We start from the raw sequence: 27,990 nt of genomic DNA on the forward strand, positions 1-27,990 counted from the left end.
GCGATCAAGAGCAAAGAGAACAACAATCCAAGCAAATACTTACTGTGTTGTGCTATATGTGGTGGTATAGAGATCATCTGGACGTGCAGCGTAACCATCGCCAGTTGGTACGCTGCCCGCACTGAAGTCAACTCTAAAGGTCTTCAGCGGTTTCTGTAGACTTTCAGCGTATTGCTAAACCGGAAAGATGTGTGTAACATTAGCAAACAATTATTTCAAATACGTTTTTGGCAACATTTTGCATTGCGAGCGAGCGTGGAGGGAGCAGTCAGGGAGATGGGGGGATGGATATGGAAGTGGTAGTTTTTGTTTTGTTTTCGTGTATTACCTGAAACTCGAACGCGAAGTCATAGTCACTTTCCTCTGCCACATGGACAGTTGTGGTTTGTGTTTTGGTATTGCTTTTTGTCGTCTTACGACCCGATCTATGCTGAGGCATGGCTAAAGCTTTCGATTCTTTCAATTTGACAAAGTCATAGTCAGCAGTTTGAGTAACGTTTGGTTTTGGTTTAGGCACTTGATTTAAGTTTGACGCTTCTTCAATGCACTGCGAGATTTCAATTGAGGGTCAAACAAAAATTAGAAATTTCATACAAACAAATTTCGCTTTCGAAACTTGATTTCTCTTATGCGATTGTATCTGTTTTTTTGTGGCTTGTTGACAGTGTTTATGGTTGGGCTTAACAGTTAGACGATAAGAACATTCAATAAAGGCTAGTGCTAAATTCAAGAATGAACTATATTTAGTTTACAGGCTGAAATACTTCTTGTCATAGCATAGGTTTTTTTTTCTTTTTGTTTTTAAAAAAAACCTAATGGATCTACAACATCGATAATTTGGCTTCAATGGTCTCCTTAAGTCTGGCCACCGCAAAAAAAGGAATGCACAACAGTTCTTGGAATGCCGGCAAATCGTAAATATAACACTCGACTTATCAGCGGGCCCACATATAAAATATGTTTATATATTTATCAACTACCCAGACAAATGCAAAAATCACATACACAGACATACACAAACACCATAAGCAAGCCTTTATGAAAATAGAAATGACGCTATTGTTGAGGGACGTTTAAGAACGTGCTGTACGGCATATGGACGAGTGAATATCCGAGTAGATGTACGAGTAATATTCGAAATAAATAAACTCTTTTAGAGTGCTGCAAGTTGAGTCAACTTCGAGATGGGTGAACATCAAAAGTCTTGCCAATCTGCAATCTGTGTAATTAAGTTTTATCTTTATTTCTCCAGTGATGGACTGAGAGTGCAAACGGAGAGCGATTCACTTTGTTCACGGTTATGCACTGAGAGCATGTGGCATGTTACTCCAAACTGCGACCCCTTCATTACTTCAACTCAATTGAAATGACTGCAGTACTAAAGTTTTTTTTTTTTTTTTATCAGTTTGCTTTTTATCGAGTTTGTTAATGGGGTTCTTTAGATTCTCAGAGTTAAATACGCAGTCTGTTTACGCTTAGACAATCACTTTTATATGTATTTAGCATATTGAGATTTATACAGCAACAAACAAAAAAAAAAAAAAAAAACTGCTAACGAAGGTCGCCCTAGAGTTAGTGGAAGCAACAAATAAATTATAATTAACAAAAATACAGACACAGAACACATACAAAAAAAAAAAACACACACACACAAAGTCCGAAACGAAATGAGCACAAGTAATGATGTCATCAGTGAATTTCAATATAATATATTAAACAAGTTTGCCGCCGAGCACCCACCGCATTCATATGCAAATACATAATATGAAACAGCAACACTGATTAGATGTAATTAAAGCACATTTTGCGGTCGTTTCATCCTCTATCAAGTTTTCCCTCGATTGCGCTCCTGGGCTCCTAAACGAATTGCGCTTGACACGCTTTTTAGTCCAAGCAAATGACTAAGGCGCCGGCTAGTGACGTGAGCTGCATCATGCAGCACACACATACCGCATGCCACATGCCACATGCCTCATCCAGCATTCGCTTTCATTTCTTTGACAATTTTTCTCTTTTTTTTTTTGTTGTCTACTAATACAGAGGTTATACCTAAAAATACCTAGATACTATATCTGTGTGTGTTTAAGGCGGCGGCCAAAATTGTATGTCGAGTTTAATCGATAAAATAGCTGCGTTGCAGGCATACGAAATGCAGAGGGGGATGACACAAAGACGGGAAGAGGGGAACACATAAAGCACAATGACATGTAGAAAAGCCGCAAACAAAAACAAAACAAATATATTTAATGACAGCATGAAATGCCTAAGTATTAAAATCGAATTTAATCAGTGACTAGTTGACACCGCACTCTATTCTTCCGTCTACTATTTCTTTGATGAATTACATCTCAAAACTGTTTGCCGATTAGATAGGGGCACGCCCCATAGCGCCTTGACAGCTGATCGCAGGCGTTGATATCACAAGCTCCAGGCACATACACATGTATGTATGTGTGTGTAGGTCAGTTGGGCAGATGACAAATGGTCACTTAATTGTGGCTTAAGCAGAGCGTAGAGTTTTTGTTTTTTAATTGACTTTTTTACTGCCGCATCATTATTATTGTTATTATTAACTTCTTCTTTGCGTTCGGCTATTTCATTTTTAACAACCGCTTGAGTCATACAGCTTGTGCAAACTCAAACTAACAACAATAATACTTTTCTTTTTCTTAGTTTGCCCCTCTCTGCTCTGTCGGGTGCTTTCATTAACACCCGAAAATAAACAAGACAAATATAACATATGGATTCTTGCGACATATTCAAGGCTAAAGCAAATATTGCATGATGTTGCTGCGCTGTTATTGCTCGTTTATTTCCATTTTCACACTTCAATTCAATTGTATTCAGTTCTATTAGATTGATATTCTTCTATGCTTCTCTTCTATTTTATTGCGGTGACTTCATTTCGCTTAAATTTGGACCTCCGATTGGTACGTAGGAGGCGACAAAAACGAATTTAAATTTCTATTAAATAAATAAAAGCAGGCCACATGCATGAATTTTGTATTCAATTCAGAGACACAGACATAGCCACACACACTAAGAACCAACACACACATACATTGACAGATACAATCGCACTTTCTAGCTGACAACGCGGCGTATGAGTGTTACGCGCCGGCTCTATGCAACTTTTTTTTTGTTTTTTTTCGGTACTACTTCTGTTTAGTTTTGTCGCTTACATAGAAAATTTGCAAATGTTATTTTTGCTTTCAACTAAAAGGGCAACCTTTGAGGTATTTTTTTTTTTTTGCCTTTATTTGTAGTTTCACGGCACAACAAGACGACACACACACGCACACGCACACACCGAGAGCCACGCTAAAAAACTTCTTTAGAAAATTTGAACGTGAGACGCGTTTAATCTTTTTCTACGTCGTTATACAACCACGTCGCATTCGGAACTGATTGAAGCAACGGAACCGCCAGTCGCAGTTGACCGTAAAAACGCTGAGAGAGAGCGACTGAGAGCGAGAGCGTTGCTTGAGCTTTTGTTAGCGAGCTTTTGCTGATTTTTCAATGGGAGAACGATAGAGAGCAAAAGAGCAATAGAGAGGGAGCGAAAAGCTGCCCCAAAATGCCGGTAAATTGCTCAGCTGTTGCTCCACCAAGTGATAAAAACAAACTAATTAACAAAAGGTATATTCGTAATGCCCAAATAGTAAGAAGCGAGCATAAAATGCGGAAGAGAACAACAAAAAAACAAAGAAAATGGTAAGACAACAATCACAAAAGAAACAAAAAAAATGACAACATAGTTTGCCTACCGATTGTGGATTCTGGAGTTTGTTTTCGATTTTGTTAGCGAAAAAAAGATGAAAAACGAAACCAGTTTTGTTACTTTGTCCAAGTTTAACCTTCTAAATCGCAATAGTGCTCATTCACTCCACTTAATGCCAAGCCTCGACTTGACGCCCCTGTTATGATGTTATGCATATCAAGTTAAGCCTTTAAAACCTCAAAACTGGCAATGGATGTTGGCAGCAGCAGCGATAGATATTCATGATGTCACTGCTGTCGCTTAGCACCTTCTGTTTGTTGTTGAAAACAATACCGTCTAAGCTCCCCAACCTTAGCTTCAGGCATTCCACATTTTTGGTAGCTGCACTCATGAGTTTACTCACCCCAAAAAAATTGAGAGACCCTTCTACTATGTGTATGCTAATTACTCATAGTTTAATATTTAAACAATTATTTACACTTGTGCAAAATTTGGAGATGTTTTTGCATATCACAAGTCGTCATAATCAGCATTTTTAAAACCAGTTGGTCTGGCTTAAATTGAATTTTTAATTGAATTTCTTATTTCTTCGAAAAACAACCAGTTAAGCAAACATAGTCAAAACTGAATTGAGTTGACAGGGCAACAATAACAGACGATGATCTGTCGATGACGTCGTTCCGCTATCTCATTGAATTTCTAACTATTAATAGCTTAATACTACACAAAACGAAGTCGAAATATGCGGAGATTGACAAACGGCATGCTTAATTTATGAAAACTTGAATTCATTTGCCTAATTGGCCAAAAAAACGCAAGCATTATAAATACAAAAAAAATGTATGCAATTTACACAGACGACAAACGACTGTCACGAGAAGTCACAAGAATCAAAAATAAAATAAAATAAAATAAAAAAAAATAGTTTAATTTGTTTTTATAAATTAATCAAGTGGTGATTTATGGGGCAACATTTCAAACGTTGACACCGCTCTGATGTCATTATTTGTCCATGTGTCTTTATCTATTTTGAAGGTTAATTTAATAATAACAGTGCATAAGGCAACAGCCTAACAGATACAGATACAGCCGTAAAGATACAGATACAGATACATTGCTGAGCTAGAACTCGACTTGAATTGAAAACGAAAGCATTAAACGAGTTGCCTGCCTGCCTGCCTGCTCGTGTTGTTTTGAACTTGAACCTGAGACTTTATTGTTAGGCTGAGTGAGATGGCTGATATGTATTACCTAGTCTCGCTGTAGGTAATGGTAATGATATTTCCGACAATTGAATATCGGTATGTTGTACATTTCTAAATTTAAGTGCTGACGTAATTGTACTGTTCGGGTCCGGGTATCTCCCTCGTGCTCACTCTCTAGTGTTCGCTCGCATGCAAATATGACGAAGATACTCACCAGACCATCGCTGCCGTTTACCTCGATTGCAGTTTTTAGCCTCTGTGACAATTGTTCCAGCAGTCTGTCGTATTTCGTGTTTAAATTATCCAAACGCTGGCTGTAATACTGTGTCGCACCCGGATCGCTGTCCGCCGGACGCAGATCCCTGCGTGGCGGCGAGAATGAAGGACGCGCCTCAAGCAACCAATCCACAAAGCGCAGACATTTACTATCGTAAATCTGTCGGTCGATGTTGTTGTGCCCACGTTGAGGTTTGTTGGGTTAATTTCGGTTAAATGTTAGTATTTGTTGTGTTAAACAAATTTAAGAGGGGGTAGATATCTTTCGATAATGTTTTTGTGTTTGTTGTTGTTGTTGTTGGTAGATATTTAGTGCTTTTTATTTCATTGATTAATCAATACGAGAAATTACGCTGATTACAATTGCTTTTTAATTGCTTTTGTTGGTTGGTTGGTTGTTTGGTTGAGTGGTTGTTTGTTCTAGTGTAAGTTGTTGTTGTTGTGTTGATCAATATTTTGTTGGTTGTCAGTTTTGGTTTTGGTTGCTGTGTTATTGACGCACCTTGTACCCAAAAAGTTTTAAACTACTACTCATAAATCTTCAGCTCAACATAAAGTCACCTCCGAAATTAAACCACAATTTCGAAGTTATTGTTGTAAAAAGCATTAAATATTGTGTTTAGGTGTAGGGATAGTAAGACTTTCAGAGTGTAGAGACAGCGAGAAAGAGTAGAAGACGTGATGCTCTCAGCATCTCGTCGACCATTAATCGAAAAGATTCACAATCACACGCACACACATACGAAGAGAAGTCTATCGCTCGACACGGACTAAGGTTCTTTAGCTCCGAACTAATCTTAGATAACAATATCAGAGTCCTGTACTTTATGATCCAGTGCTATTAAATAATAAAGTGATCTCATATTAAATATACTAAATACACTAGCATTTTAGTATTTTCGGGTATGACAACAGACTAACCTTAATATTCTTATATGTATGTACCATATTAATTTTGTATTTTTTCTTAATTTTGTACTGTAAAAGTTCAAATCTTAATTAAATTTCTCTTAAATTTGGTATGCAAATTATAAATACGTATTGAATTGACAAATTAAAAAATCTTTTATCCTAATTTCACAATAAATGCCTTTTTTATACCTTTCAATAAGTTCTATTCCATGAATTGCTAACACTAAAGACTCTGTCCTATGCCGAGCGCATATTAAGTACATCCATTCTTAAAACAGGCATACGAATTTTTACCTTAGCTTCGCGAATGAGTCGTCCTCCAGCCACGTTGACATTTTCGATTTTTGGTTTTCGTTCGATAGCAGCTCCGAGCAGTTTCTGTTTGCATTATATTTTTTTTTTGCGAGGGGAATTTGGTAGCGATTTTATGGACAATATATTTTGATTTGTTTTTCATTTTGTTTTGGTTTTTTTTTTTAAGATTTTATTTTAAATTGATTGATTGGATTTTTGTTTTCGTGATCGTGTTTCGTGTTTTTATTGTTTGTTTTTATAGTGTGTGATTTGTTGATAATTTTGTGAAATATTTCATTGTTTGGTGGTGGGGTGAAAATACAAGAAATTAGACAAAAATACATATACAATTAGTTGTCAACTACAAATACAAAAAATTCTACGAATGATGATGGTGATATCGATGACAGTTGAATATATATATGTATATATGATGTAGGTGCAGCTTAGGGAACTAGGAAATTCAAAACTACGAGAACATAAATTAATAATATAATAATAAATTATAAGATACTGGGACATATGCACAAATGTGTTCACATTTACAGGTGTGTAGGTGGGAGGTGTTTGTGGACGATCCAAAAGATCGCAAATGTATATATGTATATATCGATATATATACAGGAATGTGTTTTGTGTGTTTTTGCCAGGCAACTGGCAATTTTCTACGTTTGCGTTTTGATATTAAACAAGAACTACGGACGTTACAGGACAGTTGAGGGGGACAGAGGACAGTTAACAATTGAACTAATTTATTTAATAATTTTGCACACATTAAAGACATTTAAAACATGTCCGACACCAGAGTTTTTTGACCCATACAAAAACAAAGAAAATTGTTTACTATAGCAACTACATTGGGCAGCAGAGTGGGACAAGGGGACGGTGGAGACGAGAGCACAAGTACTACGCTTTCGATTTTACTGTACACATCGGATAAGATAACTTATGTATATATATATGTATATATACTTTGTGTTTGCTTTAAATTGGGTCTGAAATTTGCGCTCAATAGAATTTATAAGGGGTGGAAATAAACCTCTATATTGGATATAGTATACTATAATATCAAGGAACTGATCATAGAAATGATAAATCAAATGATAATAAATCAAATCAACGATAATAAAACTATGAATATTAGCAATGTGCACACTACTCACGTCTAATTCGTAAGCTGAAGTCGCTGTTGGCATGGCCGATAGACGTTCCGTAGTGCCATCCACCCATGATTCCTCGACTTGCACGCTTGATTGGAGATTCTTCATCAGGCCAATTGCCGTCTCGCATGAGCGCATTCTACAAATGGTTGGTGTGAATAACGTTATTAAATACACAACACAGAATTGATCTGTTTAAGTGTGGAATGTGGAATTTAATGATGCGTACATCTAAAACAGGTGTACATATCCACATCCGTAACCATATCCATAATATGCCTACCTTTCGCCCAATTGATTGCAGACCGCACTCCAGCGCGTATTTAGACGCTCCACGTTCGAGTGCAGACGCTTGAGATCGCCTAGCACCTTGGTGGGCACGCCCATACGTCCCAACTGATCGGCTGCATCATTCATCTTGTCCATCTGCGGCTGTTGCTGTGTGATGATGTCCTGCATGTGAGTCAACTGCTTGAACACATGCTGGAGTCCCTCGGCTGTTGAGGGCAGATCCTGATGCTTGGCCAATTCGTTCTCTAGCTCGGAGATGACATGCTCGTTGTCCTCGAGGCCAGCCAATGAGGCTTCCAGCAACTTCAAGCGATCCTTGTGCAGTCCGCTTTGCGTATTGAGTTCCTTCCACAGCTCCATCAGATTATCCAGCGATTTCTTTAGCACTGGCGTCTTCAGCGCAATCGTACGGAAGGTCTCTTGCAAATGCTTAAGCTCGGGTTCGAGCAACTGCAGACGTCGCTCGTAATCGGCATGGATCTCGAGCACGTGCTCCAGGGAGTCCAGATCACGTGGCAATGGTGCCAATATGATCTGATCCAACTCTCTGGCCATATCCTCCAGTTTGCTCTTGATCGCAATGCATTCCTCGGTGAAAATGCGACTTGCCTGTTTGCTCTCCTCTGTAAATTGATTGGAAAAAAGTTTATGGGTTAGTTTGTCATAGTTTGAGGGAGTTACACAATACCGCGCGCTTTGGCACCCGCGAATAATTTCTTCATTTTGCGTCAGTGCTGTTTAACTTGTGTCGCGTTTGAATTTAGACTAGAGACTAAGTTCATCTTCCTGGTCTGCTCGGAGCAACTCAAAAGACTATTAAATTCAATTCAATTAAAAGCTACTGCTTAATTGGCCTTTACTTTAACGCAGTACTGACAGCTGGCGAAACGCCGCCAATTGAATCGCGACCAAATCAACGCCCGCGCCACCACCCACGCCCACTTTGTTGTTGTTCCCGCCCACACACTCACCTTCGGCTCGGGCGCGCTTCTCAAACTCATCGAACAATCGATTGACCTCGTCCATTTCACGGCGCAATCGTCGCAACTGCGGATCATTTGGATCGCCCTCGCTGAGCAATTTATCCGCATCGTCGTTCAGAGCACGCCTGATGGCCGTACGCTGTTCGGGTCCCATGGCCAGGAACTGATCAAAGTCCCAGCCCTTGACCACACGGATCGTGGCAAAGATCATGTTCTGACGCAGACGCAGATGCTTTTTCTGCCACAATGCAACGGAGCGATCAAACAATCGCTTAAGTCGCTCAGCAGCATCGATAGCCTCCTGGTCGGGGGGTGGCAGTAACAAACAGGCGCCGGGTATGGATCCTTCCTGACCCTTTGAGGTGCGCACACGCCACTTCACACGTCCCGAATTGTCCAGCAAGGTGACCGTTTCGCCCTTCTCAATCTGCAGCTGACCTTGCTGCTTGTAGGCACAAATCGCCTGCACTGGACCCTGTCGATTCACCGGCTGACGTCGCTTATTCAACGGCACAATTGTCTGAGCACGACGCTGCAATGTTGCGACGGTTTCACCGAAACCATTCAGCTCCTCCCGCAGATCCTGCATGCCACGCAACAAAGCCTCGCCTTGATCCAAACCGAAGTCGGACTGCGAGTACTTGCTGTTGAGTATTTCATCGCGTTTGGTTAGCCACTGCTCGGCATCCTTGATTTCGGCAAAGAACTGATGGTATTCGGTGGCATGTTTCAGGTGCACCTCCAGGCAGAGGGTCAGCTGCAAAAGCCAGGCCCATTGCTGTTGCAATGCTGTCAGATGGGCCTCAATGCACTTCGATGCAGGATGCTGTTGATTGAGCAGAGCTTCTCCGCGATCCAAAATGGTGGCAAAGTGCATCTCACGCTTCTCCAGCTCGGACATAAGGTTCTAGACAGGGATTACATAAGAAAGAAGAGTTAGTTGAATCTTTTAATCACTTGGTAAGTGGACAGTGCACTTGGTGGGATGTTTTATTTTGAAAGATATTTTCCCCTTCCTTCATAAGGAAGGGGAAATCTTTTGTAACCAATCTTACCTCGTCGCCATTACCAAATGCACGCTTGGAATAAGATAAAGCACAACACATATGTATATGAAAACTAGCACTAAGATCTCAGAATATCTGCGATATTTGAGAAAATGAAAGTCTTGAAACTTACCTCGTAGTATCTGTGCACGGAGGGCAGATCGAGTTGTTTGTCCGCCCAGTCACGTGTGATTTCCACCTGTTCCTTCTCGTTCAGCCACTGAAGTTCGTCGGAGGCATGCTTAAGGAAGTGCTGCAGCGAGTCCAGATCGGATAGACGCTTTGTCGAGGTGCTAAGCAACTCGGCATAGACCTTTTGCAGTTGATTGAGACGCTGTTGATACAGATTCAGTTCATCGCCAGAGAACTTGGTCTGTTGACGTTCATCGTTGAGTATTTTAGAATGGAACTGATCGATGATCTTGTGCTCGTGCTGTTGACGATCGAGTTCCTCCTTGACCGATGGCAGATCACTGCCATAGTCCGCGGCAAGCAATTGTTTCTGCAAGCATAGTTTATGTTTTTAATACGTTTTAGTTTCATTCACATTAATTTCAACTTACCAATTTATTCTGGCACCATTCGATGTGCTCCTGCAGATCACGGAAGTGGGGATTGGTATCAATCTGTCGGGATTCGACAACCATGCGCGTCTGACGCGTTACGGTCGTCTCATGGACGGGGAACTTTAAACCGGACAGTTTCTGTACCAGGTTCGTATGGAAATTGGTGCGCAGTTGAGCCCAGCGTTGATGCAATTTGTTGACCTTCTTGTGCAGTTCGCTAACATGGGGATAGCGTCCCTCGTTGAGTACATGGCAGTCCTGGTTCATGTCCTGTATGGGCTCCTCCAGATGCCTGATCTCCGTCTCAAGTGCCTCCACAATGCTCTTGGCATCTACCGGATGCAGACGCTCAATGCGACGTCCCTCCTCGCTGATGCGGTTCTCCAGATCGGTAAGCTTATGATCGACATGCTTAATCTCACGCTGTACCTTATCGGCCAGACGCTGCAAGCGTTCCAATCGCTCGATCTCCTGCTGGAGTATGACCTCACGATCCTGCAGTGCGGTATTCATGCGGTACCAGGCCTTCTCAATGGCATCTGGTCGCAGATCAGCCTCCACATCAACTTCACCCACGGTTTCGAAGTAACGCTCCAGCTCCTTGTAGATCTGAATAAGCTTGGACTTTTCGCGTTTGCGTGCGCTAACTTCCTCACTGCGGAAACGCTGCAGATCGCTCAGCAGACGCTTCATCTCGATCAGCGTAGGCGGGAACGAACGTTCCTGCAGATAAGCGGTCTTCTCGCGACACCAATAGATGAACTGTTGTGCCAAATCGCGATATTCATGAACGCGACGTTGTGACTCCATGTCGAACAACGGATGAATTGATGGTGGCTCCGGGAATACATCGTACAGCGATGAAATGTACGTGATCAGGGATTTCTCATCCGGCTCATTGGTGTCCACATCTGTCAATACAAACAATTAAAGCATCTCTCAATTGAATGCTAGTTTTGAACTCACCCTCGGGATCCAATAGACGTGTAACACCGTACTCCTTCTCCACAATATGGAATGCCGTCTCGAGGCGATCGCGTGGCCGATCGTTCCTTGCCTTTCGCCAGTCAAGCAAGTCGGGTCGGTTGCGATGCACCAAGGCCGAGAAGGCCAAACCATCTCGCCACGATGATGTAAAATCATTGACGCGCACGCCCGGATAGCGAGCGGTCGATCGGCGTGCCCAGCGCAGCAGAGCCTCGCGAGCAGATACGTTGTCCTCTTTGCCCACAACAATATCGGAGATCTATGAATGCAAATGCGATATGAATTATTAAAACCACTTTTACAGGTAAAATACATATTGAAATGGAAACAAATGGAGCAAGCAACTTAAGGGTTATGGGTCAGTCTATCAATTCCTCCCTCCCTCTTCACAATTTTACCTCTCTGCGCTGCGTGCTCGACTCAATGGCCGGCAAAGCGCGTCGATACTCCAGCTCGGAGCTGCGTATCATCTTCGCTGGTGGCAGCAGATCCTCAGCCGGCTGCTGATTCTCCTCGGCACGACTCAGCGTGGTCACCTTGCGCACAATATGCGTGGTCACACGTCGATGCCCGTTCGGTGCCCGCTGCGAGGTCTTTGTGCTTTCCACACTCGAGCCAAGCACCTCGGTGGAGATGCGCTTATTGCGCGTCACCTGATGATAGCTACTCGACGTAGCCGGAACACCGCTCGAGGGCACCAAAGCGCGACTGCTATCCGATGGCCGTCTGCCATCAATTGCATCCTGGAACGTTACAGTGCGCTCAAAGTTAGTGCGCTCGTGTGGAACGCTACCGTGCGGTGGCACGCCCGGATAGTCCGTGATGACAGCCTCAACGGTTCGTTCTCGTTTCGTTTCGTGCCGATAGCGCAGACTAGAGTCATCGATGTTGGTCGTTATCGCCGGGCCGCGGGAGGTGTGCACCACCTCGCTCCCGCTGCTGACATACGGTTGGCCACCATTTGTCTGACGCACAAGCTGCTGGGTGCGCTTCAGTGTCGACTGGGAGCTGGAGTGCATAGTTGCTGCTGTATGGAAGCCAGCTTTGATCGATAAGTTTCGCAATCGTAGTCGTTATCGAATGTGTTGTTTGGTATTTCGTTTCGTTTTCACTTTGTTTTTCGTTTCGTTGTTCGTTTCGTTGTTTTCTGTTCTTTTGCTCCCTCTCTCTCTATCTCTCTTCTGCGATTTGTAAGTTTGCTATTTTTGTGCGTGATTTCAAAATGATTTAATTGTTTCGTGCTCGCAGACAATTCGAGTTTGCCGGCACCGCAATTTATGTTTAATTAAGTCAAAAGCCGGCTCCTACTTCAAGCCCCAAACACCGGTGCCCGGCTTGGGCATCCACACAACACCGGATGTCTTGTTCTGTTTGCCCTAGACACTGAACGAACCATCACAGAGAGCGGCACCCACCGAGGGGGACCCCATTGTTATGGTCGCTCCTCTTGTTGTTGCGGATGATGAGCGAATTATTTATGTGTTGTACGTACACATAATTATCCATTCAACCAACCAGCCTAACTGTCCAGCCGTCTTTGCGGGCACCTAATACCCTCATCTTATAAGAAAGCTCAATTTTAAAAAGCAATTTATCATGAATTGGAATTATCCAACATGGATAGCCACGAACTAGAATTCATTGCCAATGCTAAAAATATATTATTTGCAAGTTTCTCTTCTCGGATATAAACTGCGAAATGATTGAGGAAGTGTATCTAGAATTCGTCACGCAAAATTAAATGCTTTGAATACTTTTCTTCACGTTTCTGTTTTTATTGTTGTTGTTGTTGTTGTTTTGAGGCAAAAGAAACAAACAACCATAACTAAAAGTTCATGTGCATGGCCCATCATCGCCATGGGGCTCAAACCAAAACAACAACAGTAATTAGCTCCAACTAATTTTTTGCATGAGAACATTGCGGAATGGAACACTGTTGAGGGCCGTTCCAGAAAATGCGCAATGTTTAGAATGCGTAGAATGGAGATTGCTTTATGCACATTGTTATTTCAAGTGCATTGCATTGTTTATAGTACACCACAAATTATTTATTAGATGTTTTCATCACATTTTTAGTGGATTAACAAGACAGCTGCTCGCAGCACTTGCAAATTTTATTTTCGTAACGTCAAGTTCAACCACGACACAACAAGTAGTTATAATAACAACAACAACGAGTCAAGTAAAGTGGTCTGAAAGCGGGCATGGCCAAAATGTGCGCCCACTCGAAGAGCATATGGTATCATTGAAAGGTGACGCCTGCGCAGCAGCACCAGATGCGTGACATGACCGTCACCAGATCCTCCACACAGCCGCCACACAACCATAACCACAATAACAACAAATGCTAATTGCAACATTACTGAAGCAACAGCAACAACAACAACAGCAGCAAGAGCTTAAAACAAAAGTCTTGGCTTTAAGTGTCTGCGGAGGCGACACTAAAAGGCGTTAATGGCTTGACATTTTGAATGGCTTTGTAGCAAGCATCAACAGCGACAGCCACAGCAACAGCAACAGCATCTGGCTGTTCTGCTTGTTTCCTATTTCGGTGGCTGGCTACTGTTCGATGTCAACGACAGCTCTAAGAGCTGTTCATAGATAAATTTGTTTGCCCAATTTGCATTGTTTCGAGATTTCTTTTTACTGAGTTTTCAAGCATAAATTATACTTAATAATGCAAAAATAAGCAAAGAGGGGAAAAGTAATTGTGACATGCCAAATATTATTGTACATTTTCCACAATATATTTTGTAGGGTTTTCTTTTTTTGGTTTTGTTTTGAAGCAAGCGCTGAACCAGAACCCAACAGAGACTAAAGCAAATTTTGCTACACTGTGAGAAAAACTGCAAAGTTTTTAATTTTGATGAGTTAATAGTAAATTTTAAAAACTCAATTAAAGTTCTAAAACAATTTGCAGTGTACGGAATGGCAACACAAAAGAGGGAACAACAAATTTACAGACTCATTTTATTGCATTTGTTGGGCAAACAAGCAAACACTTTACAGACAGCACTCGAGAGTCGTTTAAATGAACTCGTCATAAAAAATTAATTGAAACCAAATTGAGTTCAATTGCAACAGCAACAACAACTGCGCTTTTTGAGATTGAAATCAATTGATATAAGGCGGCATTTAATAAATCAAATTTAACGATTGCAAGCGCATTAATAGCTCATTGATGCGATGGAAGCTGGAGCACATAACTGAAGTGGGTTGGAGATATAAATCTCAAATTGAAATGGAAATTGAAAACTAAAGAATCTTGATCGTTGCGTTGCCTTCGTCTGGTTTCAATTTGCAGTGACATCATTGGCAAAAAAAAAAAGAGTTCGTTGTTTATGTCTTTCATTTCACATTTCACTTTTAGCGCGAAAAAACGAATTGTGCAGCGTTTTTCTTACGTTAAGCGACGCACGCGACAATAGAGCTTTAAAGTGTTAATACACTCCTGACTCTAGTTACAGATACAGTTACGGATTACGAAGATGCGACGAATTGCAGATACATTTACATATGCGTATCTTAGAGATACATGCGGCGACGGGGCACTGACAACAAATGTGTGCGGCGATTCGACAACGACTAAACGCGGTCGGGCCAAGTTAAAACGCTCAAAGTGTTGGCACACAACAGGCCAGGTGTTGTTACGTCGACGCCGCGTCGCTTAGCGTCGCAGTCGGCGTCTGTTTGGCGAGAATAGCGAGAACAACAACCAGCAGCAGCAATAGCAAAAGAAACTAAAACGAAACGGAATGGAATGGAATTGGAACATACTAATATGCCTGGCGTTGGCGTGTTCCAAAAGCACAGCTCGAAAACATATATTTTGGAATTGAAATTGCGATCGTGCTGACAACAGCTGTGCGTATGTGTATGTGACTGTGTGTGTGTGTGTGTCGCGGCGTCGCTGCTTGCGTCGCTGCCAGCGGGCAACCCCGTTATGGATTGCTGATTTCGGGCTCTAAGCTCCTACATGCCATATGACGTATGTACATGTGTGTTTACAGGTTTATAGCAAACAACACCACTTGCAGGTGTGTGTGTTAACATGTGTGTGCGTGTGTGTGAGTGTCGTAGCCGTGGCAACCAACGCCTACGCCAACGCAGTAAACGCAAGAAAAGCACAACAAGTACAACTACTGCCAACGCAGAACAACAACAGAGACACACGCAAAATGAAGGTTACAAGAGCAAACGGAATACCCTGTAATCCGATTAACTTTTTGGTTAAGAAGCAGGGTGTAAAAGATGTTCTGACGGATTTAACGCCACTGAAATTAGAAGGCACAACCCGGAAAATCACTTCAAGTTTAGTTCACATAAAAATACCCTTTGTATGCATTTCCAGGGTATGCACGCAAACAGCATTACATAATATGGCGCTTCAACTTCAAAGTTATCATTGTTGTTGTTGTCATTCGTTGTGGTAGCTGAGATTTGCCATGTTTTCTGCGGTGGTTATTGGCTTCTCTTCACCTCAAGCAGAGCTGCGTCATCGCGTCAGGCAGGTAGTCGGTCTTAGAAGTACTTTGTTACCAGAAATAGACAACAAACCGAAAAGCCAAAGCCATAGAATGGTCATAATAACAATAAGAATGCCAAAAAGACTAACTCAAACGCAAACCAGATAGAACAACAAGTTATAATATGAATCGCGAAAGAAAGAGAGAGAGAGAGAGCGAGACTCGTCGCACAGTGGGTCAAGTTGGCTGTAATCGGAAGCCATCTGGAAGCGACAACTAACAACATGACTCTCCGACATTTATCCATATCTTTTTTGCCATCTCCTTGGACATCGAAATTCACCCAAACCCCAAGCTAAATTAAGCACAGCAATTTGAATTTTAAAGCTCATAGCACATCACGACAAACTCATTACAAAGCTGCTGAAGATTGGCTCAGGCCAAGCCAATCTATGAACTGACCCCAAAAGAGAAGACACCAAGATGAAGATAGAGGGAAGAAACAGATCTACACAAGCGAATGAAAAGTGCTGGGAATCGAATGGAATGAAACAGAAAAACAACATAATTTATAATAGAAAGGCTATCAAATAATTGAGATGCTCATTTGTTATGCCTTGTTTTTAAAATTCTGATAAATTGAGTGGCCAACTTAATGAGCATTAAAATTGTCTAATGTTTATTTTTATTGGATAATGACATATTACCGAAATACATTAAACAGCAAAACGAGAACATTTTTCTCTGTTTAAAACCTCAAATTCCTGTTCTGTGTTATGCAACCGTATTATACTCGTAAATCTGAGCTTGAAATGTTAAATGTCACTTCTTAAAAGTGTTTTAAAATGTAATTTAAATGCATTCAAGGCATATGCAAATCACTTTTCGATCCAAATTGGCAACACAATCAGTTCCCAACATGGTTATAGAAAGTGTAATTGTTGCTGTGTTGTGGGTGTTGAAATCCCTATAAATGTTGCACTCACAATACGAGGCGGAAAATGCTGTAACACACCTGATTATAGTAATGTTCTTTCATACAATTTGTAATGGGGGAGTGACATTTGTGTGGCCATATCATGAGGTAATTAACATGTAATATTCTATCCGAGCAGCCAGTGCTTGCCCTACATGGCTAAAAGACAGTAACTGTTGTCGCCTAGAGACACAACACAACATGTTTACTGTATGCATATTAATCATTTTATTTACCAGTCATATACTAAGCAAATGTGGAAGTACTGCAACATGAGTTGAGGTACGTTCATAAATACCTTTAGCTAATAAATACTTTTGACGTTTCATTCGGTACACTGCCAAAAAATAATGCATGCTTTTGCATTCTATTTTTTACTTATTTTCAAATAAATGTAAAATAGGTAAACATGCTTAGCATCGACACAATTTCAATAAAACCATACTCTAAAAATATACTAAATGAATATACCGAAAAAATACCGAAATATACCAACGTATATATTTGGTATATCGATATAGTACCACACAAGATTGCCAGCCAAGGCTAAAAAAAAGCATTTCTTAAATAACTTCTACAATTTTTATCCGATCGCAACTATATTATAAATAGAATTGGGAATTTATAAATTGAACAGATGTTTAATGCCATTGTGATATGAACTACTCCCCCATTTTTGCACAGTGTGTGACTCCATTGCTCTACTGCTATTTGCAACCAATAGAATTGCAAATCTAATTAGCCACTGCGCGGAGAAGAGGCAACGGAGAGTTGACAGCATTGAATGGACGGGGAAGGGGAAAAGAAAGGGGTCAAGTCGACTTAACCAGGCTGACAAACTTATTAATACTAATGTGATGCAAGCGTGTAAACAAATTGTGCATTATCTATATAATTTGTGGTAATTTGAGCATCGTGTTTGCACTTGAAACCCGTTGTTTGTGGTGGGTAAACAACAATGCAACCACCAACCAAAGCAAAGCAGGAAAAGTGCGTCCAACGGTAGCGATCAATGTGATTTGCAAATGCAATTAGACACATCACAATTACAATCCTAAACACTTGTCTACCCCCAATTGTAATTGATACGAAACAAATCTGTTGTGATTATCGTTTACTTAGTGCGCGCCACAGCAGAAGAAAGGGGAAATTGAATCATGATGATTAGTTATTACAATAGAAGCACACTTAGGGCTTCCTTAAATGTTAGTTTGAAGGTTTTTGACCCAAAGGAATAGATAGCTCAATACGAGTATACTTAGCAAGCAGTTAAAAACAGCGATAAAACCAGCTGGTCGATGATCAGTATTTGCATTATTCAAGTCGAGTTATGCGAGTTTCGAGTCGAATGTGGGCACGTCATTAAACACACCAAATGGGCAGCATTCCAGGCTGCTTTTACTGTCGTCAGCTCGTCGACGGTCGTAAGAGAACGTGTGGGCTCATCACTAATTATATATAAATCTTAAAAATTGTTTACTTAGAACAGAGGAGAGACCGGTATTGTCTATCTATTTGTCAGTCGTCTTGTTGTAATCTCGGTTACGTACTTGAACTGTTTATACGAATGTCGAACTCGGACTCGGACTCTATTCATACAATACAATACTCGTACAATACAATACTGTGTATATATTCCATTCATATTAATTATATGTGAATTGAAACACGTTCGGGCGGCGTGGCGTGTAAATAAGTACTTGATCACTCGATCGCAGTGATCTCTTGATGTCTTACATATATGGATAGATTTGGCATTTGCATACGAAAATGCGGAATGTTTTGCGTGGTTGCGCCTTGCTGTCTAGTGAATGAGTTAATGAAATGATCGAATGATCGAATGATCGAATAAACGAATGTACCACCAACCAGTTTGCAGGCATTCGCACCATATTTGTGCAAAAGCTGGCATTCGATTTATTAATGAACAGCGAAAGATTCGAAATATTATGACTATGTTTATCAGTTATTTATATATCTATCTATAGATATTGAGTTTGATTTTCAGATTCGATGCTGAGTTAAGCATCCCACACAAATGCCATTAATAACATAATTTGGACAAATAAGTGCATTTTTCGTTCGTCGAAGTTCAGATCAAAACTAGCAAGTTCGTTGCTTGCGTTGAAGTCTTTCGTTTCGCTGTTGAGCTACGTGATATAGATTTTAAACGAGGCGGGTCAGCCTCTACCTTTAAGAACTGTGCTGATGTCATGAACAGGGCACATATAACTCTTCTTTTTCAGGCTTTTCAGTTTTATTTTCATTTGCCTTTTGTATACTTTTTGTTGTCTCATTGTTTCTGTTCCACCTGACTTGAAGGCTGCGGCGAACAGTTGTCATTGACTTTATTGTAACAGAAAACGCGACGAGTTATAATAAATCAAAATTCCAAATGGATTTCAATTTCAACCGATGACGTGAGAATGATATCTACATACATAAATCTATCCATCTATCTGTGTATGTGATTTGTGTATGTGCATTTCACAGATACTTTCTTTCAGCTCACTTTTAACGCCTGGGCGCCTTAGCTAAATGTTATCTGAGCTTTGTTTCTTCTTTGTATTTTTCTTCTCTTTATTTTGTTATGGTAATCTGCCCAAATATAGCTGCCGCATCTGTATTGCTGTCGAATACACCTGAGCAAGCCAACTGACCAAAACGAGCAGTGAATAATGAGCAAATTGATGCAAAATTAGCCGCAGCTTATAATGAAAACGTTTGTCAGCGTAATTCGACACAGATTTCTAACAATATTTTTGAATGGTTGGCAATCACGATTCTACCATATACCCTGCAAAATGTTTAATGATAAATTTGACAGTTTACAAATTATTTAATTTTGTCTCTTTCGTCTTGTGAGCATTTCAGAATTATTAAATTGTTAAGAGAAGTGTTGTAGAGCATATTTTAGTCGCCAACTCTCAGCTTCAGTCATAAATTATAATATTAATTTTGTGTTTTTCTTGCTTAAATTAAACAATTGAGCGCGCAGCTTAACAACAACTTAAAGTATTTCCAGCTGTCGGAAGTGAGCGAACACTAAAAGTCAAGGCGAAGTCAAACTGTCAGAACACAACTCGACGCTCAGACTTGGATATTCAATGGAGTCAACTGTGTTTCCCCCTCCGATTTTGTGCAATCTCAGTCAGTCGAGTGGGTGTTTCAGAGATCACTGAGATTAGTTGTATGGAACAATTTATAACTTAATTATAGCTAAGCAGCGTTACAAAGTGCCTCTGGGGCTACTGGCAAATTGCTTGTAATTTATTGGATTTGACTCTGATCGATTCAACGCAATTTAATATTTTGCACATTGACCCACAAAATGCGCTTTTTAATTGAATTAAATGCACACAAAGCGATTGTCATGTATATATTGTTGTATAAATAACTCTTATGTCATAATTGAGATGGAATCCAAACAAACGAGATTTGCGAACTTTTTTAGATTTATGCAAAGCAGTTGAACAGCTTAGGTGAAAAATTAAGAGTTTGCTTAAAAGTTGCAACAACTAAAGTTTATACTTAAAAAAAAAAGAATTTAAATAATATACAGCAGCAGACTTTTAGCATTTGTATTAGCTACTTTTCATTGTTTGTTTAAGCTTTGTATGGAATTTCAACTAACTAAATTTGATATCTGTAAATTATATAAATAATATACAGCACAAGAATTTTGGCATTTGTTTAGCTATGTATTATCATTTTGAGTTTAAGTTTTGTTTGTAAATTAAACAAACTAAATAGAATCTTAAGAAATTACAGCCGAAGACTTTCAGAATCTACATTTAGTTTGGAAGTTTAAACAAATTTAAATGTATACAATTGATTAGCTACTTTTCATTGCATGTTAAAACTTTGTTTGGAAATTTAACAAACTGAATTGTATACCTAAAAAAGAATGTTACTACAAAACAGCAGAAGTTTTCAGAACTTAAATATCTACTTCTCATCCTTAGTGTTATTGGGAAAATTGAATATCTTCAAAGAATCTTGATAAAATACAGTACAAGACATTAAACTTATAATTCTATTAAGTCAATTCTATTAAGTCTTGAATTAGCACACCTGTTGGTATCTTTGATCGTAAATAAAATATTCTGTTGGTGTCTTTGATCTTAAATAAAATATTCTGATTTAAGCTATTCCAAAATGCACAACAATTCTTTGCAATTGCATAGTTGGTTTATCACTAGATTCAATTATTTTGAGTGATGCCATCACAAATATCCTTTTATGTCGCGGTCACAAATTTGCATTGGCCACAAAAATAATGTATGACATCAGAAAATAAAAGCAACCGAGTCGCGACACCCGCAACTGTAGCCGCAATATGCATAAATCCTTGGAATCAGCCAATTGTCAAGACGTTGATGGAGAAGAGGAGGAGGGAGAGGGGCATGAGGATGGCGATCGCGATCGCGATGGAGACAGAAAGAAATAATAAATAACACAAAACAGTAAATGACGCGCGATTGAGTTTCACATTTGCCAAGTGATTTACAATTCGCTTTGCCTCAATTGAATCAACGACGCATTGAGGCAAGCTTGTGTAGTTGTTGCTTGTTGTTTGTGCCTCATGGTCGCTGCTGGTTGCTATGTTGCTGCCACCGCCGTCGACTGAGGCTGAAGCTGAGACTGAGACTGAGACTGGCAGCATCATTGAGCATTTATGCGCGCCATCGATCAAGTTGAGCCTCTGAATGCAATTGCAACGACAACGACAACAACAACAACAACGACAACATGCGGCATGCGCCGTCACAAATTACGAAATAGCCGAGTTTTAAATTGCATCGACATTGTTGATTTCTGTTTGTTGACACACTTATTGTGACTTCAAGCCAGACTTGGAGACGGAGACGGAAATGTGTGTGCGACAACAACGTTGCCCATTGACCGATCCATCCATCCATCCGTCCGTCCATTCAAACGATGACTAAGCGCCAGAATTGCTGGCAAACTGAGAGCACCACAGCACCAAGTGATTTCCAATTCATTGCGATAACTTAACAGAAATTGTGCTGTGATAAGCGGCATAGAAAAAAAAACGGGTATGCTCACAAACAGCTAAACAAATTCACAGGAATAATGAATACAGTTGGAAATACATTAATATAAAATATTTTAATTGAAATCTGCATACATCTGTTAACGCTCACAAATTTAAATCTTTTTGGATATATTTATTTTTATACTCATTAAACGTTGAGTGTTAGACTATTATAACTATGTTAATTCGGTAAATTTTGAGAGCAATACGGCATTGTCTTGCTTTTATTGACAATGGGTAGCGGGTATCTCACAGTCTATCACACTCGACTATAGCTTTCTTACTTGTTTTAGTTCATTTTCATACGGGTTAAGCTATTGATTCTGACTCTACTTTTAATTTCTGAAAGAGTCACTCGAATTTCAGTAGAAATTGAATTAGTAAGCATCCATTTTATGTGTATTTTAATTTTAGCTAATTATGAATGAGCTTAAACAATCTTCGAATATGTCCTCATTCTTAATATCTTCATTGATCGTTAAGTTTTATTTTTTTAATGAACTCTGCAATTCACAATTGAACTAGGATGAACAATTTTATCAAATAAATAGTATCTCAATATTTTATAGTCTGTGAAACTAAATCGTCTATATCGTTTCGGAATTACTTGAACATTATGTCTTTTGCCTTACTTTTCTTTTAATAAAACTAAGTAGCCGAAACCAAAAATACAAATCAAATATATGCAACTTCAATTCTATTTTATAGAAGAATTTCAGAGAAATCTAATGTTAATTTTAGCTAATTATGAATGAGCTTGAATTAAAATATTTCTTCATTGTATTGTTTCAAGTTAAGTTTTAGTTTTGAATGAACTGTTTGAATGAACAAGTTCAACTACACTTCATTCGCACAATTCAATTGTGACTGTGTGTTGTGTAGGTGGCCCGAGCAAGTGGTTGATCTGTGGCGGCCTTGCTGACAACAACAACAACAAGAGTAACAACAATATTGAGCTGACAAACTGTAGCAGCAACCACTTGGACTTGGTTATGTGTGTCAGACAATGAAGCGCTGGTGGTAAGACGACGGCAACAACAACAACGTCGACAAGCTTGCTTGCTAGTGGCGAAGAGAAGGCAAGCTTGATGCCTTAAAAGGCAGCGCCGCATTCGCCAAAATAAGTCAACAGATCTGAGAGAGCCGTTCAACAAAAATAAAAATAAAAATAAATAAATAAACAAAAAAAAGCAACTGCTCTGATGGGTAGGAGTAGAGATCGCTTAAACAACTCAGCAGCAAAAAAAAAAAAAAAACAATAACAACATCGAGTGACACACCATAAAACTCACTAGTTTTGTGTGTGGGCCGAGCTCAGTTGCAGTTGTCTCAATGAATCGATGTTGAAACTATAACAAAAAGCTTAAAACTATATAAAACTCGCAAGACGCCCAAATGAAAACAAAAGCACACACAAATTGTTAACGATCTCACGAATTGGGCGGCCAATTTTGAGGGTCACCTTTGAGCGCAGCAAACTGTTCACCCAATTATTTGATGGTGGGCGCTGCCCGATGACTTTGAAACAACATTCGGGTGAGCTGCCCACAGTTATCCAACAGAGTCGATTGTAAGCTAACATATGATGCAACGCATAAACAGGTTCGAAGAAGCAGCAGGAATTCAATTAACATTTTCTTAAAACTTTCTCCATTTGTAAAGGAAATTCGACAGTGCAAACTTACCTGGAAATGCAATATAATTGTCCAGATCAGGCCCAGCGTTAGCTTGGGATTGCCATCCACAATATCTTCGGCGCGTATGTTGACCAATTTGATCTTTTTGTAGCGCAGAAAGTCCAGCGCCATTTGTGCATTCTGCAGCATGTGGAAACGCATTTTTCCCTTCTCTCGTGGCTGTCAAAGAATCAAAAAGAAATCGTTGTTCAATCGAAGCTGCGTTGGATGGAGAGTCATGTGAATCATCTCTACTTACCAGGTGTTCGCCAGATAGCACCTCCAAGAGTGAAAGCAAATTGTGACCATCGCGCAAATCCTCAAATAAATCGACAACTCTTCGATTGGCCTAAGTGAAGAGGGGAAACGGAAAGCATTTAATATTGGAAAATAGTTAATGTTATAGAGGAACTACAAACATGCAGGTGTTGGAAAAATGTGCGGGTTTTTTTTTTTAGTGGGTGAGTGAATTTAGTGGTAAAAAAAAAGAAAACAACGACAACGCAACTATATTTAAAATATTATTTTTAGTATTAACAATGCCTCGAAAAAAAGTATGCAATATTATTGCGAAAGGAAAAAAAAGAGAGCTATAAAAACGTTTTAACAGAAATAAAAACCAAGTATAACGATCTCTCATAAGCAACATTTATATACAGTCGAATGCTTGAGCTGAACTTACAGACTGTGAACAACAGGGTATACCATTTGTCGTAACACAAACGTGTAGCATTGTGTAAGTCTGTAAATTTGTAGAATTTTTTTTTTGTAAAGATAATAAAGGAAAATTAATGTACATGTAAGTTGGAGAATTAACCCAAACTAATACCTTGGCATATTTCCAATGCTGCTTGTATTAAACAAATAGAAAAGAAGATTGAGCTCTGTTTTAATGTTGTTTTTTTTTTGGTTACAAAAGAAGAATACTCTCAATACCTAATCGACTAACTTTATGTAACTATTTTTGCATAATAAATGCACTTCAATAGGATGAAATATTATTGATGACAATGTTGATGATGTTTTCAACTAAATCTCTTTCTTTCTCTGCTTTGGTTTCATTTTCATTTCCATTTTTTGTTGCTTTCGTGCACTCACCTTTTTAAGATGTTTGTTAACCCATTTTGTGAAAGTCTTCTTTTGAATGGCATCGCGTTCGTCTGTGAAAATATGAAAAGCGAAAGGTTATGCATTAATATTAAAAAGCTCTTGTGTGATACCAATTTGTCAGCAGTTAGGATTGGTTCATGCAACAACAAAACTCATGCCAAGTATTAAAATATTTCTCTTAAATCATTCAACAAATTTTGATATGATCTAAACTGCAGGCTGACGACATCATCGACCGAAAATTGCTCAATAATTTATGCAAAATTTATACGCCTACTGTAAATAAAAAAAAATGATCGAAAATCTAGCTATTATAACTATATTTTTATCGCGTAGGCGATGAATTATGGCCTAAACTTTTAATGAGCTTGTTTTGTACACATTTTAAAGTCAATTCAATTCATTTCAACTTAATTGACAATTCATTTAACTTGTCTCGTAATTAGCTCGACTTGTTCCCTCTACATACTTACAAGTATAGCGATAAGTTTCTATATAAATCTCAGGGCCTCAGGCATTGACTTTATTCATAGTCCGAGTCCGATAAGACTAACAATCTGATAAGTCATTGCCTTGATTTACTTTGGCCTATAAATAAGAATCGAGTTGACCAAAAAGGGACAGTGGCGAAAGAGGCGCACTATCGATCAGATTTTACTATATGTGAAAATGCGATTTTGATCTAGGCAAAGGCCTTATCTTGCTTTCTTTGGGTCTCAATATAATTGATTAGCAAACAACAAAGCTCTAAGCCAATAGAAAACATGTGTAGAAGCTTCAGTCGAGTGTACTCGACTGTGAGATACCCGCTACTCATTTTTAGTAAAAGTAAAACTGTACGGTATTATTTTTAAAATATACCAAATTAATATACTGACTAATACTGAAATATACCGAATGTTATATACTTGCTGTAATGATATAGTATTTAAAATATACCAAATTAATATACTGACTAATACTGAAATATACCGAATGTTATATACTTGTATATATAAAATATACCAAATTAATATACTGACTAATACCGAATACCGAAGTTATAATACCCTTCTACCCTATGGGTATCGGGTATAAAAAGCAAAGTTCAGAGCCCATTGACTGATATGAAGAGTCGAGTACAAAATGTACACACAAAACAGTTGTAAACGAAGTTAAGCGATTAAGCGAACCGATAAATTGTAGTGCAGTGTAAATAAAACGCAACCGTAAAACTTCGTGTGAAGCAGAAGGAGAAGCAGAAGCTCAAAAGCAAAACAAAAAATGCAAAATAAAAAGTAGATAAAAATGAGTGTATAAAAATATAAACTCTAGAGAGAGAATTCTGGAGTGACTCGCTCTCTCTCTGCTCTCTCTCTCATTTTCTCTTCCCTTTTACTCTCTCAATCTCTTTAAACTCTTTTCTGTGTTTGTGTGTGTGTGTGTGAAGGTTGTTAACTTGTTTTATTCGAGTTATTTTGAGCTATTAATTGCATTTGTGTTTGTATTAATAATTATTTTGCTGACTAAAAGCAACTGCAGACTAAGCCAACATTCTACTTAAGTGTGAATGACTCACACACAAGTGTACAAAAATACTCGTTAAATCCTTCTCTTTGTAGATCTGATTACAAAGACAACAGAATAATATATTATCGTATATACAATTCTATTTATCTCATACATAAATCAAATTTTACCAATTACACAACTCACGTCACATTCATAAATAGCTAAAACCCCATTATGACTTGTGTTCATGTTGTCATTACAATGTAAATTATGCTATAGATACATATATAGATACCCTATTTGAATAATACAAATATATCAAATTTCATATCTCGTTTAATATCGTTGTTTTTCTTTCCTGCTTTGTGGAATGTTAATTCAAAATTGAACACCAAATTAACTTACATAACTCAACTCTTTAGCGGTATTTTTGAGATCGTATTGGATTAAATAACTTGAATTTAATTAACAACTATAAGGAAGCATCTTCAAAGTCAAAGAAATAAATATATTATATATCATTTCATCAGGATCATTACGAGCATGTTAATCTTTATTCACAAGCTGGGTAACTTTCGACGCTTGTTATTTAATTATGTAAATTTCCCCCAAAAATTTCTATCATAAGTAAAAACAATTCCATTTCAACAAAATGATCTAAGACTACTATATGATTGTATTTGTTATGAGTGGCAGTAAAAATCGTATCTTTAGAGGATCTATTAAATTTATCACACAATTAGGAAACTACTTTATCTGGCAGTATTTTTACTCTCCTATTTCAACATTATTGACTATACAGGGTATAGGAAGTTTATCACTTGCGGACCCCGTCAACATATCACAATTCATAAATTTATAGGGTTCACTTCAATTTGACAACACGACACAAGGTGTAGAAAAGTATTGGAGTGTGTGTGTGCGAGACACACACACACAGGCACACTCACAGCGAAACACACGCTATCTGCTTTTAATGCTGTTGTTGGCATTTTGTTGTATTCGTGAGCGCGTGATGATGTCACGTTCTAAGTTGAATTCGTTTCCACGATTAAGTGTTTGTTAACGTATTTTGTTGCTATTAGTATTGTCGGTGGCTCGTTGTTATTGTTAACGAAATTTCAGTTGGCGTCTTGGGTCGCATTTGAGGTTCGTTAATGTTTATTTTTGCATTCTGATTAGCGCACTTCAATGTCAGCGAACAACTACAACAATTGGTACACTAAGCGAAGGACGTTGCTTGCCCACAACAACATCAATATCAACATCAATATCAATATCAATAGCAACGATATCGATGACTACAACGAAAAATTGGCAAAACACTCGTAATGAGTTTAGATAAGGTTTGGCTTTTTTGCACATAAAGTTCATTATGCAATTTCCTATAAATAACGACTTTGCGTTTCGGTGCCGGTTGGTTTTCCGCAGACTTAAATCAATTGATAAAATAACAGAACCATTCAGTCAGAAGTATTTCTACGTCTATACTATATCCATCCACACTATATATGATGATACTTGATGAGCTCAAAGTTCGAGTGAGGGGCCCGATAGAATTTTAAGACATTTAAGCGCCTACCTTTCGCGCTCCTAACCAATCAACACATTACCAAAATGGTTCGAAATGCCACAAAACGTATTATAATAATTTATTATTTTCCATAATTCGACGACGATTCCGAAAAGATTTGTGTCAACTTCAAACAAAAGGCAAATTAATATAAAAATCAACATAAAAAGCTCGTAAATGTGTTATTTCTTATACCCT

At 38.9% G+C, this 27,990-nt stretch overlaps 1 protein-coding gene across 48 annotated transcripts in view; it reads right to left on the reverse strand.

Moving 5' to 3' along the window:
• Nucleotides 1-27,990, reverse strand: part of LOC117571686 (dystonin) — an 87,500-nt gene that overhangs the window by 31,193 nt on the left and 28,317 nt on the right. For 12 of the 48 annotated variants that reach the window (XM_034253944.2, XM_034253948.2, XM_034253939.2 and 9 more), the window contains exons 3-17: nucleotides 24,717-24,778; nucleotides 24,448-24,465; nucleotides 24,301-24,360; nucleotides 23,878-23,967; nucleotides 23,628-23,798; nucleotides 11,421-11,700; nucleotides 10,452-11,365; nucleotides 10,022-10,390; nucleotides 9,898-9,921; nucleotides 8,831-9,749; nucleotides 7,852-8,482; nucleotides 7,572-7,707; nucleotides 6,409-6,492; nucleotides 5,141-5,362; nucleotides 44-174 (exon numbers count right to left, since the gene is read on the reverse strand). In XM_034253944.2, the coding sequence (XP_034109835.1) occupies nucleotides 44-174; nucleotides 5,141-5,362; nucleotides 6,409-6,492; nucleotides 7,572-7,707; nucleotides 7,852-8,482; nucleotides 8,831-9,749; nucleotides 9,898-9,921; nucleotides 10,022-10,390; nucleotides 10,452-11,365; nucleotides 11,421-11,700; nucleotides 23,628-23,798; nucleotides 23,878-23,967; nucleotides 24,301-24,360; nucleotides 24,448-24,465; nucleotides 24,717-24,778 (4,111 nt within the window). Of the gene's footprint in view, nucleotides 1-43; nucleotides 175-328; nucleotides 548-3,182; nucleotides 3,241-5,140; nucleotides 5,363-6,408; nucleotides 6,493-7,571; nucleotides 7,708-7,851; nucleotides 8,483-8,830; nucleotides 9,750-9,897; nucleotides 9,922-10,021; nucleotides 10,391-10,451; nucleotides 11,366-11,420; nucleotides 11,701-11,839; nucleotides 12,641-14,845; nucleotides 15,002-23,627; nucleotides 23,799-23,877; nucleotides 23,968-24,300; nucleotides 24,361-24,447; nucleotides 24,466-24,716; nucleotides 24,779-27,990 lie in introns of those variants that run through there. The other 36 variants (XM_034253965.2, XM_034253960.2, XM_034253966.2 and 33 more) reach the window with 18 other exon arrangements.

The sequence above is a fragment of the Drosophila albomicans genome, chromosome 3 (genome assembly GCF_009650485.2).
Source record: "Drosophila albomicans strain 15112-1751.03 chromosome 3, ASM965048v2, whole genome shotgun sequence".
Taxonomy (NCBI): domain Eukaryota; kingdom Metazoa; phylum Arthropoda; class Insecta; order Diptera; family Drosophilidae; genus Drosophila; species Drosophila albomicans.